We start from the raw sequence: 18,820 nt of genomic DNA, 5'->3' as shown, positions 1-18,820 counted from the left end.
GTTAACGCATGGCAACGGACAGTTAACCCATGGCAACGCGACAGGTAACCCATGGCAACGCGACCGGTTACCATGGGCAACGGACCGGTTACCATGGCAACGGACCGGTAACCATGGCAGACCGGTACATAACACGGAACCATGGCAACGGGACAGTTAACCATAACAACGCATGTAAACGCAATGGCAAGGACAGTAAACGCATGGCAACGGACAGTTAACCCATGGCAACGGTCATATAACCCATGGCAACGGACAGTTAACCCATAACAACGCATGTAAACGCATGGCAACGGACAGTTAACGCATGGCAACGGACAGTTAACCCATGGCAACGGACAGTTAACCCATAACAACGCATGTAAACGCATGGCAACGGACAGTTAACCCCATGGCAACGGTCAGGTAACCCATGGCAACGGGCCGGTTACCATGGCAACGGACCGGTTACCATGGCAACGGACCGGTTACCATGGCAACGGACCGGTAACCCATGGCAACGGACAGTTAAAACATAACAACGCATGTAAACGCATGGCAACGGACAGTTAACGCATGGCAACGGACAGTTAACCCATAACAACGCATGTAAACGCATGGCAACGGACAGTTAACCCATAACAACGCATGTAAACGCATGGCAACGGACAGTTAACCCATAACAACGCATGTAAACGCATGGCAACGGACAGTTAACCCATAACAACGCATGTAAACGCATGGCAACGGACAGATAACCCATGGCAACGGACAGTTAACGCATGGCAACGGACAGTTAACCCATGGCAACGGACAGTTAACCCATAACAACGCATGTAAACGCATGGCAACGGACAGTTAACCCATAACAACACATGTAAACGCATGGCAACGGACAGTTAACCCATGGCAACGGTCAGGTAACCCATGGCAACGGACCGGTTACCATGGCAACGGACCGGTTACCATGGCAACGGACCGGTAACCCATGGCAACGGACAGTTAAAACATAACAACGCATGTAAACGCATGGCAACGGACACTTAACCCATGGCAACGGACAGTTAACCCATAACAACGCATGTAAACGCATGGCAACGGACAGTTAACGCATGGCAACGGACAGTTAACCCATAACAACGCATGTAAACGCATGGCAACGGACAGTTAACCCATAACAACACATGTAAACGCATGGCAACGGACAGTTAACCCATAACAACACATGTAAACGCATGGCAACGGACAGTTAACCCATGGCAACGGACAGTTAACCCATGGTAACGGTCAGGTAACCCATGGCAACGGACCGGTTACCATGGCAACGGACCGGTTACCATGGCAACGGACCGGTAACCCATGGCAACGGACAGTTAAAACATAACAACGCATGTAAACGCATAGCAACGGACAGTTAACGCATGGCAACGGACAGTTAACCCATAACAACGCATGTAAACGCATGGCAACGGACAGTTAACCCATAACAACACATGTAAACGCATGGCAACGGACAGTTAACCCATGGCAACGGTCAGGTAACCCATGGCAACGGTCAGGTAACCCATGGCAACGGACCGGTAACCCATGGCAACGGACCGGTAACCCATGGCAACGGACAGTTAAAACATAACAACGCATGTAAACGCATGGCAACAGACAGTTAACCCATAACAACGCATGTAAACGCATGGCAACGGACAGTTAACCCATAACAACACATGTAAACGCATGGCAACGGACAGTTAACGCATGGCAACGGACAGTTAACCCATGGCAACGGACAGTTAACCCATAACAACGCATGTAAACGCATGGCAACGGACAGTTAACCCATAACAACACATGTAAACGCATGGCAACGGACAGTTAACGCATGGCAACGGACAGTTAACCCATGGCAACGGTCATATAACCCATGGCAACGGACAGTTAACCCATAACAACGCATGTAAACGCATGGCAACGGACAGTTAACCCATGGCAACGGACAGTTAACCCATAACAACGCATGTAAACGCATGGCAACGGACAGTTAACCCATGGCAACGGACAGTTAACCCATAACAACGCATGTAAACGCATGGCAACGGACAGTTAACGCATGGCAACGGACAGTTAACCCATAACAACGCATGTAAACGCATGGCAACGGACAGTTAACCCATAACAACACATGTAAACGCATGGCAACGGACAGTTAACCCATGGCAACGGACAGTTAACCCATGGTAACGGTCAGGTAACCCATGGCAACGGACCGGTTACCATGGCAACGGACCGGTTACCATGGCAACGGACCGGTAACCCATGGCAACGGACAGTTAAAACATAACAACGCATGTAAACGCATGGCAACGGACAGTTAACGCATGGCAACGGACAGTTAACCCATAACAACGCATGTAAACGCATGGCAACGGACAGTTAACCCATAACAACACATGTAAACGCATGGCAACGGACAGTTAACCCATGGCAACGGTCAGGTAACCCATGGCAACGGACCGGTTACCATGGCAACGGACCGGTTACCATGGCAACGGACCGGTAACCCATGGCAACGGACCGGTAACCCATGGCAACGGACAGTTAAAACATAACAACGCATGTAAACGCATGGCAACAGACAGTTAACCCATAACAACGCATGTAAACGCATGGCAACGGACAGTTAACCCATAACAACACATGTAAACGCATGGCAACGGACAGTTAACGCATGGCAACGGACAGTTAACCCATGGCAACGGACAGTTAACCCATAACAACGCATGTAAACGCATGGCAACGGACAGTTAACCCATAACAACACATGTAAACGCATGGCAACGGACAGTTAACGCATGGCAACGGACAGTTAACCCATGGCAACGGTCATATAACCCATGGCAACGGACAGTTAACCCATAACAACGCATGTAAACGCATGGCAACGGACAGTTAACCCATGGCAACGGACAGTTAACCCATGGCAACGGTCAGGTAACCCATGGCAACGGACCGGTTACCATGGCAACGGACCGGTTACCATGGCAACGGACCGGTTACCATGGCAACGGACAGTTAAAACATAACAACGCATGTAAACGCATGGCAACGGACAGTTAACGCATGGCAACGGACAGTTAACCCATGGCAACGGACAGGTAACCCATGGCAACGGACCGGTTACCATGGCAACGGACCGGTAACCCATGGCAACGGACCGGTTACCATGGCAACGGACCGGTAACCCATGGCAACGGACAGTTAACCCATAACAACGCATGTAAACGCATGGCAACGGACAGTAAACGCATGGCAACGGACAGTTAACCCATGGCAACGGTCATATAACCCATGGCAACGGACAGTTAACCCATAACAACGCATGTAAACGCATGGCAACGGACAGTTAACCCATAACAACGCATGTAAACGCATGGCAACGGACAGATAACCCATGGCAACGGACAGTTAACCCATAACAACGCATGTAAACGCATGGCAACGGACAGTTAACGCATGGCAACGGACAGTTAACCCATGGCAACGGACAGTTAACCCATAACAACGCATGTAAACGCATGGCAACGGACAGTTAACCCATAACAACACATGTAAACGCATGGCAACGGACAGTTAACCCATGGCAACGGACAGTTAACCCATGGCAACGGTCAGGTAACCCATGGCAACGGACCGGTTACCATGGCAACGGACCGGTTACCATGGCAATGGACCGGTAACCCATGGCAACGGACAGTTAAAACATAACAACGCATGTAAACGCATGGCAACGGACAGTTAACCCATGGCAACGGACAGTTAACCCATGGCAACGGTCAGGTAACCCATGGCAACGGACCGGTTACCATGGCAACGGACCGGTTACCATGGCAACGGACCGGTAACCCATGGCAACGGACAGTTAAAACATAACAACGCATGTAAACGCATGGCAACGGACAGTTAACGCATGGCAACGGACAGTTAACCCATAACAACGCATGTAAACGCATGGCAACGGACAGTTAACCCATAACAACACATGTAAACGCATGGCAACGGACAGTTAACCCATGGCAACGGTCAGGTAACCCATGGCAACGGACCGGTACAGTACATTTCAACATTTTCAGCAATCACTCACAATCCTGGCACAGTGAACACATCGCACAGTGGCATGATTGTTCTTGCATTTGTGTTTGACCTGACACATGGCTCTTTTTCCAGGACTAGGTGTGGAGGGTTGTGTCCGAAGCAACTGTTCTTTTCTTGCCTTCTTCTCAGCTACATGAGAGTGAGCCAACTCTCTTGCAAGCTCCACCACATTTACATATGAATGACTAGGAATGGTTCCATCAGCCTCATTACTACATTTTCAGAAAGTCTCTCCCCAGTGGGACGATTGGGGTCCTTGCCAAGATATGGGAAGACATTGCAAATGTACTTGGATTTTAGGTCGCAAGCCACCCAAAACTTGATCCCAAACTTGTCAGGTTTACTTGCAATATACTGCAGGAAACAGCACCGAGTCTTTGATGGGAAAAGCTGTTCATCAACGGTGATATGTAGACCAGGGTTGTAGCACGTGATGCAGTTGGTGACCAATGATCCCCACACACTGGAAATTGCAGCGAACTTATCAGTCTTTGCTCGATTTGCTCCATTGTGGCATCAATCAGACCACTGGTATAATGTTGAAATGTACTCACTCACTTTTTATTATTATTTGTAAATATGTGTACAAATGGTTGGTTTTTTGTACTGTTTTTATCAATAAATCTCAGCAACAAAGGACCTACACCCATGTGTGTTGATTTCTCCCTAAGACGGCAAACTGAAACACTCCAAGTTGGTGACTTTTGGAGATTTATTTCCCTGGATGATTGAGAATGCATCAAGATGAAACACAAAAGGAAGTTCACAGCTTTTAGCAGCTCCCCCACCCCCTCATCCACACACCCCCACTCCCCTCCCTCCAGAATTCCCAGCTAACAACCTAATATACATATGAATGACTAGCCAATTTAGCTTCCACTTGGCTGAAGCTAAAGCTTAGCTAAAACCCATTTGGCTGCTCTCCGGGTTTTAAAGGTAGAAAAAGCCAAATGGCAGTCCGTGGTGATGTAAGTGTTAAGGCTTCTGCGAGAATGGTGGAACCTGCTTACAGACCTCCAACGCATTGTCCTCGCTTGCCATCTTCTGTTTGGCTTCCATGGGGTTTCCCACCCAACAACACAGGGGGCCTACTCACTCTGGAATAGCTCTGGTGATGCACGAGTAGTTGAACTTTTGACGTCCTCCCATTGTCCTCCATGCCTTTCCCTGTTTACATTTGTAAATATTAGGCTCAGGCAATGTGCTTGCAGAGTAAAATGTATAACTGTGCATCTCTGAAAAATGTTTATATGCTTGCAAACAGCCGAATATTTGCAATCTAATCCAGCATTCTCCGCAATGAACATGCTGCAGTATATTCGATAGGTTTGATCAAATGGCCTTTTGACACAAAAGCTCATTTGAAAACCTTTGATATATGTTGTCTTGTTCTTGTCAATTGTACATAGCCAGTGCTGAGTGAATTTATGATATGGGTTTATGATAAGACACCTTTTAGTCACTTTAGCTTTCTTCTGAGGTTAGCACATCAATTCTTTTAAACAAGGGTCTGAATCTGCTTCTAAGATAATTGTTGATCTGTTTCTCTGCAGTGCCAAGGGCTTCCGGCACCACCGAATGACCAACGGGGCCATGAATGTTGAGATTGGAAACCCTGCCTATAAGATCTATGAAGGAGATCCTGATGATGATGCTGGGGAACTTCTGGACTCCGACTTTGCTTTAGACCCAGACAAGGTAACAAAGCTTAAAAAAGCCGTTTCATTACAAAATATCTGAAAATGCCTGGTAGTGGCTAACCATGCAGATATTTCCACATTTATGAGTCCTTTTGTGAGTTGTTTTTTTTTTAATGAATTGGTTTTGGTTGTGGAGTCATTATAGACAGTAAATAGACCCGTCTTTGTGATCTAAAGAACACTGGATGAAAGTAGCTGGGTTTCTCAATATATTCCTGTCCTTTGGACGTCTAGTGAAAAACAGTTTTCTGTCTTGACTGATCTGTAATCACTTTTCTACATTTATATCCAGTTTTTTGCCATCGAGATCACCACAGTCCAAATGCAAAAGCTTTAAAGCAAGACTAACGGTGTGTTCACACCGAACGCGATGGACGCGAATAAAACGCCCCAAACGCCCCTAATTTGACGCGTGTACATTCGCGTCTCAACGCGTGTCCAAGAAAAATCCATCGCGCGTCAAAATATCATATTTTGACGCGCGTGAACCGGAAATGTGGGAGGAATGTGGGAGGGAGTTGTGCCAGACCGGTATCTTTGCAAGATGGCAGCTATCGAGCTAGCGCTTGAAGAGAGAGTCTCCCTTCTCTATGTACTGTGGAGAGCAGAGCAGCAGCGTAAAAGACGTCCTCGCCGTACCTGGGTCCATCAGGTCCTCCAGAGGCATGAGCAGTTTGGTGAGTTTCACCACTTGCTCCAGGAGCTGCGCCTGGATGACGGCCGATTCCAGCGCTATCACCGTCGGCCAGTTTGAGGACCTGCTTTCCCTCGTCGGTCCCAGCATCGCCCGCCTAGACACCAACTACAGACGCTCAATCCCACCTGCAGAGCGCCTGTCCGTCTTCCTGAGGTTAGTAAAACTATTTAATACGGTAGTCCTTTATTGATACCTGTGCTAATATGCTAATCCATCCAGTTATACACTGCTAACATGGATGTGCTATGCTAACAGTGAATGCTGTCGGTGTTTACTGAAAGCAAACTGTGGTACAGAGACGACTCTTTATAATATTTCTAGTGATACTCAGAAGCTCTCATCAAGTCCCGATTTAATTCGATTTATGCTGTTATCAGTGTTTGCATGATAGCATGGCTGTGGTGTCACATCAATGTATGCGCTCGGTGTTTGCTGATATCAAACTGTAGCATTAGGACCACTGAGTTAACCTTTGTAGTGATACTCACTCCTTTTTATTTAAACCTGGTTTAATTCTGGGATAGTTGAATATTTGTATATAATCCCTGCAGCTGTCAGACTCTATAGCAGGGGTCACAGCCTTTATTAAAACAGAGTTAGATAAAACTGTGAACAGTTTGGTTCATCTCTAGTTACATGGTTCTATCTTGATAAGCTGTCTTATCACAGATTAATTTTTCAAAAATATTAATGATTTAAGCAAGGAAAGGGCTACATGTCAACACACAACTCTTTATTTCTATTAATGTCTTACTTCATTCCTACCTGATTGACATGTTTAGGAATTATGAGTGATTGGCTCACTGTAGTTGTGAAAGTTGCTACCAATCAAATTATGATATGTTAAAGTTAAAACAAAACACAACTGTTTTAGATATTATCTAATATACATTTTGTAATTATCCTTATAATTACAAAATGTTTTATGTAAGATTTAAGTTTTGTGATTTATATCTGACATCACAAAAGTATTTTGGAATTTGAATAATGTATTTTGTAACTGCAGTACACATAATACTGATTTTGAACAATTTTGTCCAGGTTCCTTGTCACCGGGGACTCCTTCAGGACCATCGCGTTCAGTTTCAGAGTCGGTGTGTCCACGGTGAGCCAGATCACCCCCCAGGCAGCGACGTCCATCTGGGACTGTCTAGTGGACGACTTCATGGCTGTGCCTTCACCTGGAGACTGGCGGTCCATCACAGAGGGATTCCAGGAGCGCTGGAACTTTCCTCTGTGCTGTGCAGCTCTGGATGGGAAGCACATCCAGACAAAGGCACCCCATATATCATATAGGAGACACACACATTGATATACACTAAATATTCATTTCATTTCTTTTTTGTGGTGCCCAAATTGATGCACCTGCTTGATTTTGTTTAAACAATTATTGCACACTTTCTGTAAATCCAGTAAACTTCTTTTCACTTCTCAAATATCACTGTGTGTGTCTCCTGTATGATATTTAACTGACATTTTTTATTGTAACAACCAACGATTTATACAGGAAAATAATGTCTATTAACAAGGTTGCCCAAACTTCTGCATCCCACTGTATCAGTATATTTTGTCATTAGTATAATATGAAATAAATTCTACATGTGTCAAGTCGTGTGCCAACATTTGCTGTGTAGTAGAACTGAGACATTAGTCATTATAAACATTTATTTGAAATAATATTAGAATTCTCAAACAGAAAAACATTAAACATAAATATATAAAATATAAGTATTTACAGAGAGACAGGAATAAAAAGGACCAGCTGCTCTCCAGAGCAGGAACAAGGGCTGAGGAGGAAATGCTCCATTGGAGACTGGTGTGAACGCTTCAGGGACACCAGGATGGCCAGCTCCACCGCCGATGGACCGTCCTGGGACCCGTCCCTCATCCGCCTCAGAGCTGTCCTCCTCTGTGGGCCTGTAAAACAGCACAAAACACAAAGAAATGAGAAGGCTGCTACTAGATTTTAATTTCAACATTGAAAAACAAAACAAAACAATAACAGGATATAATCAGATTGGTTGTAGATATTTAGTAAAGGTGATCACAAGGGAATCCCACCGACTAAAAAGGTATCAGTGCTTGCTGTACATATCTGTGGGTGCAGCAGCAGGAGCTCAGGGACTGGGGATGCTCTGCTGCAGAATCAGTTGGTTCTATCAATACAGTATTAAATGTTAACAGGTTGGATATAATAATCGTAGAGTAGACCGTGGTCCCTCATTTATTGCAGCAGGGGTTCTCAGAATAACTAGCCCCTGGTCACAGTTCTCACAATTGATTCTCAAAGTGCAAACCTTTGTAGATTGCAAAACGTAAAAGTATTATTATGCCGCGGTTTGTCTTCATCTGCCCGCCACTTTCGTGCGCCTTTTTCCCTCACGGTGCAGGTGTCTATTTCCGAATGAGGCTCATAGTTATGGGTGTTTTTGTGCTGTTTTTCTATTGGACGCGATGGTTATCAAAACCAAACGTGATAAATTTGGCAAGCGCAGGAGATTTGTCAATCAGGCTGCAGAATGCAATGCTGTACTGTGCAATAAAAAATCAGCGAAAAAGCAAAGCAGTGACGGATGAACAGTGGGACCACTGTGTGCTGTTTATTAATAAACAATAAAATATATTCCTAAATGACAACATGCATAAAAGCAGAACGGTATTTGTACGTCAGTGGGAAAATAGCGGTGGCTTGCTAGCTTTTGTGCGGCTTCCCCGGGTCAGTGAAAACTTTCAAAAGAGAAATGAATGAACTTACCAGGTTGCCCGATCTCTTTACATATCTTCCTCCAAGCTCGGTCCTTTTTATTCCTGTCTCGGTACTGAAAGCAGCTGGTGTTGTACAGCTCCGAGTTGTTTGCTACCGCATTGATTAGCCTTCCCCTCCATTGAAGTATGAAAGGCTTTGGCTGGATCTGCCCCTTTGACCTAGGTAACAGCCACGTCACCAGGCTCCTGATTGGTTGTCGCGGCGCGATTTGACGCTGGAGTTCAGATTTTTCCAACTCGAGCGGTAGACGCGAAACGCGCGTATGCACAAAATGCAACACAAAAACTCACGCGCGTGGTTTTATTCGCGAGTCAAACGCGCCAGACGCGCTACACTGACGCGCGTTTCACGCGTTTTGGCGTTTCACGCGTTTTGGCGTTTTCGCGACGCAAATCTGCTTCCGAATTTTCGCGGGACCCGCAATCGCGCGTCATCGCGCCTTTCCATTGACTTTACATTTTAGTGGCAGACTCCGAGCCAACTAGAATGAACCAAATTCTTCTGATGATGAAATTCTGAGGAATGCAGCTAGTGGTGTCGTTGATAATAAGTTTAATGTTGTTCCACAACTTGTTGGTTGCACCCAATATACACAAGTAGGGATGGGTATCGTTTAGGTTTTATCCGATACCGGTGCCAAACCGGTACTTTTGAAACGGTGCCGGTGCTTAAACGGTGCTCAAACCGGTGCTTAAAGAATGGAGAACACAAAATTGGGCCAAAAACTCATGTTCAGCTGTTTTGTTTTGTTTTTTGGTAAAAAGATAACAATGTTAGCCTTTTCTGCAGCTATGGGGCATATATGGTATCATTCTTGGCTGGAAGCAGTGCTTAAACACTGGAAAAAACACAAACTTTGTCCAAAAACCTCTCATGTTTAATTGTTTTCCACTTTTTCTTTGGTCATTTTAGCCTTTTTGTCCAGGGTGAAGGGAGTATCTGCCATCAAACAAGAAGACAGCCGCATGTAGCTATGATGATGTTTGCTAGTTCACCTTACATGCATTAATGTAATAACGTGGTTAGCCTACTCAACGTAAATTACACACGAACAACATGAAGCTACTCACACAGAGAAGAACGGCTGCTGCTGCCATCATCATCCGTCATCATTTCTGCTACACCGGCAGGGCTAGGGGCCAGGACTCTCCTCTTCGGGTTTTTAGGGGATGTTGCAAACTCCGGGTCCGATAACAGGCACCACACCCGCAGTAGATGTGCACAGTGTGAGGTCTCGCAGCAAGCTATCAAATACGGCGCATTTCTCGGCTTTTAAAAAAAACGCTATGCGTCGCCAGGTGTTTCATCAGATTGTAGCTGATGCGAATTCCCAACCCTTATCCTTAGTTGGGCTTTACATACACGATACACAAATAATTTTTTTCAGTATTCAAATGCATAAAACGACAGGTGATAAAGCTGGCTTCACATCCAGCTTCATCTCAGTTTAGTTGTTGCTACTAGCAGACAAAAAACTGCGATCACATTTGGTGTTTATATGGAAGTTCTGTCCATCTTTTTCATTGAGGTACTTTTCAGTCAAACACGCCATCAGTCAGTTTGTCATATGAATCTCATCTACTGTGGTCACATGGGTTTAAAGAGGCACTGAAGCATGTCATCATATTGAGCTGATTACATTAAAAGACACGCAAAGCGGTTTTGTGTATAAAATGCAATGCATGAAGAGAGGCAACATCCAAAAACACCCAAAAAACCTTCTCCCTCTCCTTCCCATCGCCTTTATTTCCCACTCTTTTCCAGTTTTAATGATTACCTTAATTGCTGTTTTGTTTTTTTCTTCCTCTTTCTTTTTACAGGCCAAACCTATTTATGGTGGATGGCTGTGCTTGGCTCCTGAAGGAACTGACTTTGACAATCCTATGCAGAGATCTCGGGTAAGGGCATTTGTTGTAGTCCTGCATGTTGCTCTATAAAATGTTCGTACAATGTACTGTATGGACATTAATGCTTGCATATCTACTTCCAGTTACCAGAAATGCCCTGAAAGAGGAGTACTGAGTATGATGCCTCTAAGTCGATACAATTGAGGCTAGCCACTAATACCTAATTTCTTCTCACAGAAATGGCAACGGAGATTTTTTGTGCTGTACGAACATGGCTGTCTGCGCTTTGCCCTGGACGAATCGGTGAGTAAAGGATGTTTTTTTTCTGCATTCCGTTCTGTATGGGCGTGGAAGCCAGGCTGTGAAGGTGAAAATCAAAATTGTTTTAGATCTTAAAGTTCAGGGCATAGCAGGTGTCCATGTCTGCGTGTTGTAGTTGTACAGTTTAGGGGTAGTGCAATTTCTTGGTATGTGTGATTCCTACTTCAAAAGACACTGAAAAAGTCAGCTTGCTGTGACTGAGGCTTTGCTGCTGAATCAGTTTTCACTGAGTTTCACTCGACCCATCAGGGCTTTCACTAACACTGTCACTCTCTTTCTTTAGAGGAGCATTTCCTACAATAACTGTTGATCTTACTTGATTATACTCTTGTGTGATGTCTATACAGATGTTTTGGAAACTGCTCATTAAGGCTTTGCAATATGGTTAAAAACAACCCTCCTATATCAGTATACTTAAGAGACATGTGACATTTAACCTGATTATATGTCAGGACATAAAAAAGTTTATAAAGACCGACGTGAGCTATGTAGAAAGTGGTGCAGATGTGAAGGTGATGTGCTAGCTAGAAGATGACTTTGTTGGCATTTGTGGATGACACTGTCTCTGCTGCAACTGTGTGGGAAGCTGCGGCTGGCAACAGTGATTATGTTACTGAAATCAACCATAAACTGTCTAGACAGACCCGAGATTCAGTATAACAGTTATTCAGATGTTGTGCACAGTGTTTGATGCCACAGAAAATGAAAAACTGTGCTTCTCCTCTACTAAGCTACAAGACTGGCTAAAATAAAGGCACTTGAGCCAAATTTGGTATTGTGTTTGTCAGTTTACCTGGGTATTTGGCTGCACAGCGTAAAAGATTTTGGGGTATGCAACCTGACCGGGATAACAGTAAGGTGAAAAGTTGGCTTGAACAGGATGGAGAGTAAGAGTGGAGCTCACGTTGATGAGGAAACAGGTGGGGGGAAAGCAGCATAAAAGCACAGATGGTGGCTGTAGGGGAACGTTTTTAAAACTGTTTCCCCTCACCAAGCTAAAAAAAACAACTTTGTTTTTTACTTAGAAACTTGGAGGAATTATATATTATAATTGCACCACGAAGCAAAAAGCAACAGCAGTGCATACAACAAACATAAGCTACCCACAGACCAGCTGATTTTAACACAGCTGCAAAGGCAACTTGTTATTGGTTAGCAGTTGAGAAATGTTAAAGCGTGAAACATTTAAATGCAAGCAGAAAGAGTTCTAATCATTTACAGGAACAATGGAAAACTCTAAAAGATTCTTAAATCAATCAGTCAATATTTGTATGGATGGTTTTTCACTTCATCCAATAAATTGTGCTCAGTTTAGACCCCATGCTTGCTTGTGTGTGTATAATGACTCTGATGCATGTTGTGGATAAAGCATGCAGTTAGTAAGCACTTCATATGGTTTGTTGCTGCGTAGTCAAAAGTAATGCAGCTACTAAAATCATGTGATGTGGCTTAATGATTTCTGACTCCCACATTTCCAATTTTAGACGTTCTCCTAGGAAGTTTGCTTGCTTCGCTTGCTTCTGCTGTGCAGCAGAAACATTTAGTGTTTTATTGTTTGTAGCGTGTTCTCAGTTCTGTCTGGGAATGTGGTCTTGATACTGAAGGTTGATTAAAAACACTTAGCAGTGCTGAAAATCTCAAACCGCATTAGAAACTTTCCTCACTAGTTCACAGAGGAGCGAATAGAACTGAATCATTTCATTGAAATAAGTAAAGGTGCATGTTTAATGTTGTGGAGACTTTGAGTTAAACATTTACTCTCTATAGCTTTTTTCCAAGCTATAGAGAGTAAAAGGCTGGGAAGTGTCTCCTGCCCGCTCTGAGCCTGCGCCTTGTGCTAGTGTAGCGCCAGGGGAATGCGACACGGGTGACCAAACCCATACCAGCCGATCAGGCTGGAGATTAGGCTGCTTGTGAGTAAACACTGGGGGCCGCACACTACCAACCAGCCTGCCGGAAACACAGAGAGTGACTTTCTCATGTATCCTGTAGAAATCATAGGTCACACGAGTGTTTACCTTTGCCTTTCATCTTTCTTTTTGTGAGTGAGCAGGACAGTGAGGGGGAGGGAGATGAGCTGACTTTACATCAGCACATGGTGAATCTCTTTTCTGTTGCCAGTGATGACAATGGGAGGAAATGTGGTGCTTGTGAGCGTGCGTGTGCACGTTTCCACTGTGTAATGTGTTTCCAGCGACACCCAGGCTGGTGTGCAGTTGTTTTCCTCTCATTGTAACAGGGATTCCAAAACTGTCTGCCTCATTGTCTTTTGGTCTTTTCATCTGCTCCACAAGGCAGGAAAAGTGGGTCAGGGAAGTGGCCGCTTTGTGCTCTAGACCCCTGAAGATAGGAACTCTCCAAGCCCTCGGAGCTTATGACAACCGTTACTGTTTTCAAACTCATCAGGCTCATGGTTGTTTACAGAGTAGCTCAAGCCACCAATGGAGGGTTAAAATGATGTGATTGAGGTTGACATTTATTCCTGTTTCTCTGACTTTCTCTGGCCTTGTTGTATCAGAGATTTAGATGAGCCACTCCTACTCGCTCTTTGTCTTTAACTGTTTTGATGGCATTCTCTACACTTTTATTGTCGCATGAAGGGAAAACGACACATTTGGAACCTTATTTTATAGCTTTGCTATCAAGATGCTTCAGAAGGGTTCAGTGTTTGTTTCTTTTTACTGACTAAGACTAAAACAATAGTTTTGATTATAATTATGGTTCACACTCATTCAGTCAGGTGGAGATGCTGTGTAAGGTTTTACATTTTGTAAAACTATTGACCAATAATTTGCACTGTGTAGTCACAGGGTACTATATGGCATTCTCGACTATAAATAATACTTTCTAAACTGTAGACCACTTGTTGCATTTGAGCAGCAGAATGCAGAATGCTAACCCTTCCTCTTCTTTATTCTTCCTTGTTGCTGCTTCTCTGCTAAACAGACAAGACAGATTTTTGACACACACACTTGCAAAGCCAAGCCAAATGTATTTATAAAGCACTTCAAACAGCAGCCACTAGCCAAAGTGCTGAACATGTGCGTAAAGACTATAGAATACAGCGCTGTCTCTCTCCGTCACTGTAGAGCTCAGCAGTATGACTAGAAAAAAATCCTTGGAATTGCCACAGTTCCTCCAATGTCTGAAACAAGCTGTTTAGTTGGGAAGGACAAGTAAACATTTGGAGTGACTGGAAACCTGACTAAAATCCTACCACACGCCGGTAAAATTTAAAAAAAAGAACAAAAAACAAGACCACGCAGAGTGAAACTCGCCCCAAAGGGCAAAGGATAGACTAACCTTTCATGTTTTGTTTTTAGTACAATATGATGACATCCTGTTATGCTGTCGTTATGCTGTCATTATGATGTCGTAGAGCGTAAAGTGTGCTCTCCGTGCCCTTTCGTATGATATATTACTCAATATGGTTTCTTGAAATTTTTTCAAGGTGAACTTTGGGCGCTGACAATGAAGGTCAAGGTCAAATACTAAGCCAACCTAGGTATTCATGTCCTCCCAGGCCTAGTATATTATCTCTTAAGGTTCTGCTGATTTTTCACGTTCGGCGTGACCTTGACCCACTGTTCACACTGATAAAATCAGGACTAGCTCTTATTGGTATCTGCCGTCACACAAAATATGAAAATGATATCTAGAAAACTGCGGACACTAGACTGCTAGCAAACAGACAGAATCGATTACACACTCCTTCCCTTCAAGGGCAGAATAATAATAACTAATGTTAATTAATATTTTAGACAAGAATTAGTAACAAAATATATAGTTTTTTTTAATGTTCTGGCTATTTTAATATTCAGAAATCATGCTCTGCTCGACTGTTTAGTTCCTCTTGCTTTACAGACACCCACATATAAGCAAGCTTTGTTCTGATTGGCTTCTCCACACAAACAACAGGTAACACAGGCAGGTTTCTGTGCTCACTGCCAGAACTGCGTGTTGGAGACGGCCACTAAGAGTATCCCCTTTCACTGAAATCTCAGGGATTAAAAGGATTAATTGGACTTAACTCTTTGGCTGCGTTTAATATGAGCGTCTGCCACTGGAACAGTGTATATACTGTACATAAGATAAAGTAAGAGGGAAAATGATGGGTTTCCTTGAATCCCAAGATCGTTTAACTTGGAGCAATGACGTCGTCTGATATTTTTCGCCATCTAGGCAGCGGTCTATCTGAAGCAGTACACCCTTAATGCTGAACTATTTTCTCCATGAAAAGAGGGAAAGATGCTTTTCTGTCTAATGCAGCATTCCTCCTTTAATGCCCTTATTTGGTGAACTGCAGTGTACTTGCAGCTCCGGGACCATACAGAGAAAGAGAAAAGGAGCACTAGCCCCTAAAAAAAAAAAAAAAAAGGGAAAAAAACCCACAGAGGAAACGTCAGATATGCCCCAGACCCAGACATTCCTCACACACAGCCTGCCACAGTAAGCACCCTGCTCCGCTGATGCTGGCCCATCATAATGCTTCCCATACTTGAACGTCACTCTTAAACAAGTAAATGAATGGAAAGGGAGACATTTTTCATGAAGATCTAACACAGAGTGGGACCACCCTGAAAGCTTTTAGGTTAAAAGGTCAATGACCATGAGAACACGCTGAAGAAGAGGTCAGGAGGTGACCGCTTTAATCCAGAGCTGCTTCTGTTTTACATCATGTTTTAGAAAGGGAAACTGGGATTTCTGTCACCAGTGCTGCTAGAATAACCCACTCTAGCACATCTCAATCAGTTCATGGTTGTTTTAACATTTAGGCTTCTCTGTGTTAAAGGTTTTGATGATGGGGAACTGTATCGAGGAACAAGCAGCACATAAAACAGCAGTCTCTCTCCAGAGCCTGCTGTGGCGGATTTGCCTTTGGCTCTGCCTGTAAAAAGCCTCCTGGAGGATTTATCATTTATGGAGTGGGTGTACTCCACTCAATTCTACAGCTGGCCCACTTATTTTTTCATGCCGTTTTAACAGTTTTCTGGAAAGTTTACTGTTGGGCTGGGGCTGTAACATAAAATGTTTTTTTTTTTTAAATACAGATTTTACCTAAAAGTCCATTTTCTTAGCATGAAGCATTTTAATTGTCAGTCTCGTGTGGGTTGTATTGTTTGAGTGCCGTTTTCTCTGTGTTGTTGTTTCTTGTGTCGTGTCAGCCAGAGATCTCGAGAGGACTGTATGAGAAAGTCGTTTCTTTTAATAATACCCCATAGCCAAGCTAAAATTAGTCACCACATGGAAGACGGACACAATTGGAGGATATGGAATTGGCCTGGTTTTGTAAAAATCAAACCCAGGACAATTCATTTGTTTTTGAATAGTAGCCTTGGCAGATACATCTCCTTTGTTTTGGTGCCAGTAGCCGAGGGCAGTTTCTAAGCAACAAGTTGCCTTTATGCTGTCAGCATCAGCTGGACTGCAGTAGTTCATGCTCCACCTAGCAGCAACAAAATACAGTAAAGCCACCTTCGGGCACAGTGAACAGCGAAATCAATCTTACTTACTGGATCAAACACCAGTAAATATATTACAAGAAATCCAGTTTTAACAAGTTTGCTTTTCCTAAAAGTCCACATGCCGAACACATTAAAAATAGTAAGGCTGCTGAGGACTTTGTTCAATAAAATATTTTACAGTCAGTATTTGCATAGGAAAACAGTAAGGCCACTGTATTTCAGAATTTTCAAGGGATTTTCTAGCAGGCAGGAAAACCTTCAGGAGTCATCGTCTAATTTTGAGCCTCTTAAGGAGGACATGAAGCACTAAACATCCATCCATCCATTCGCTTCTGCTTATCCTTTTCATGGTCGCGGGGGGTGCTGGAGCCTACCCCAGCTGTCAAAGGGCGAGAGGTGGGGTACACCCTGGACAGATCGCCAGTCTGTCGCAGGGCTAACACAAAGGCTAATTTACATCATCATCAACTCTGTCTGTGAAGCTGGATTTAAGAAATAAGTGCTTAATGTTAAAGTTTCAAAAGCATGTTTAGTGCCATCTGCTGTCAGTACTGAACTGATGTTGTCATGTGGTTTAGTTGGTTGCAGCAAATAGACATTAGCTTATGTTAGCTAACCAGTGAAAGAATTGATAACTCAGAGGAAGATAAGGAGACTATAACTAAAAATCAGTTTAAATGGATCACTTTTGTGCTGCCCCAGGCTGCAGCAATGAGTTTTATGTTAAAGCTGAGGATATACTGTCCACTTTCACTGTCTCTTTAGACGTAAGTGGCTCTACGGATTTTGGCTAGCTGCACTCAAACGGGAAAATCCAGCTGTTATCTGTAATGTTCGGGTTTGTAAAGCACTTTATGAATGAGATCTGTATAGAGGAGACCCTGTTTAAGTCACCAGACCGACAAGCTGGAGTTCACACTCCAGCTTTACCTCACCAGGCCGGGTGTAGCGAGTCGTGCAATCAGCCAGCAAAGCAGATCTTCGCATGATGCAATCAGCGCTATTTTATAAAATGTTTTCTTTTTTCCCAACACAACACAAAGTTTCCTGCATAACAGGTTACTACATGCGTATCACACCAACAAATCACTAACTTCTAATATGAAGTACTCCATCGCACCCATCAAACATTTTTTTCCTGCAGACATGCTGCTGATGATTCCTAGTCATGCTTCGGCAAGAAGCGTAGTTATGTTTGCGGTGTGGTGCACTTACGTATGTAGTAAACAGTTTGGATGTGTTTGGGCAAAGAGAGATGATTTCATTGCATAAAATAGCGCTGATTGAGGCTGGATCCAACAGAGGGTAAAATCCAGGAGTTTTCCATGCTAAACTCCCAAATTTTATAACATTAAAATATAGCAGAGATGCAGGCTGCTAGAGCTGATCAGAGTCTGCTAGGCCTCAGCTACTAGGTTGTGGCCTAGTTACTATTGGGTGTGTGGGTGGAGCATTTTTTTTATGTTTCATTCCTTCATTCAGATCATTAAAATCAGGTGTTTGAATCACTTTAATGGCCACAGGTGTATAGGACGAGTATGAAACTCAGTGACCTGGCAGTATAAAGGCCATAAATGTCAATAATTGCATGCTGAATGAGTAAAAATGTTTAAACTGAGCAACATTACATTTATGTGTTTCGTGTGTTGTGCTGCACCAGAAAGACCGTGTTCTTTTTGGTGCAGACCCATAAGTCTCCACCCATTAAAGGGACAATATTTCTGTTCCTCAGCCTTAAAGCAGAGATAAAACATTCATTCTTAAAACTATCCGTGTACCTGCTCTCATTTGCTGTTTGGTTGTTGTTGAAATGGTTTTGTGAGCTTTAATCTGAGAATCTGGCGTTTCTGGGTCTTTCTGTGCAGAGTTTGCATGTTCTTCCCGTGTTTGCGTGGGTT

At 43.7% G+C, this 18,820-nt stretch overlaps 1 protein-coding gene across 4 annotated transcripts in view; it reads left to right on the top strand.

Annotated features, from left to right (window-relative positions):
• Positions 1–10,798: 10,798 nt before the first annotated feature.
• Positions 10,799–18,820, top strand: part of LOC113027699 (myosin phosphatase Rho interacting protein) — a 36,601-nt gene continuing 28,579 nt past the window's right edge. For 2 of the 4 annotated variants that reach the window (XM_026177397.1, XM_026177396.1), the window contains exons 1-2: positions 11,044–11,187; positions 11,374–11,439. In XM_026177397.1, coding sequence (XP_026033182.1) covers positions 11,059–11,187; positions 11,374–11,439 — 195 coding nt within the window. In that variant the 5' untranslated portion in view covers positions 11,044–11,058. Of the gene's footprint in view, positions 11,188–11,373; positions 11,440–18,820 lie in introns of all 4 variants that reach the window. The other 2 variants (XM_026177395.1, XM_026177394.1) reach the window with 2 other exon arrangements.

Source organism: Astatotilapia calliptera, chromosome 8, assembly GCF_900246225.1.
Source record: "Astatotilapia calliptera chromosome 8, fAstCal1.2, whole genome shotgun sequence".
Lineage (NCBI taxonomy): Eukaryota > Metazoa > Chordata > Actinopteri > Cichliformes > Cichlidae > Astatotilapia > Astatotilapia calliptera.
This window is presented reverse-complemented; position numbering and strand designations above follow the sequence as displayed.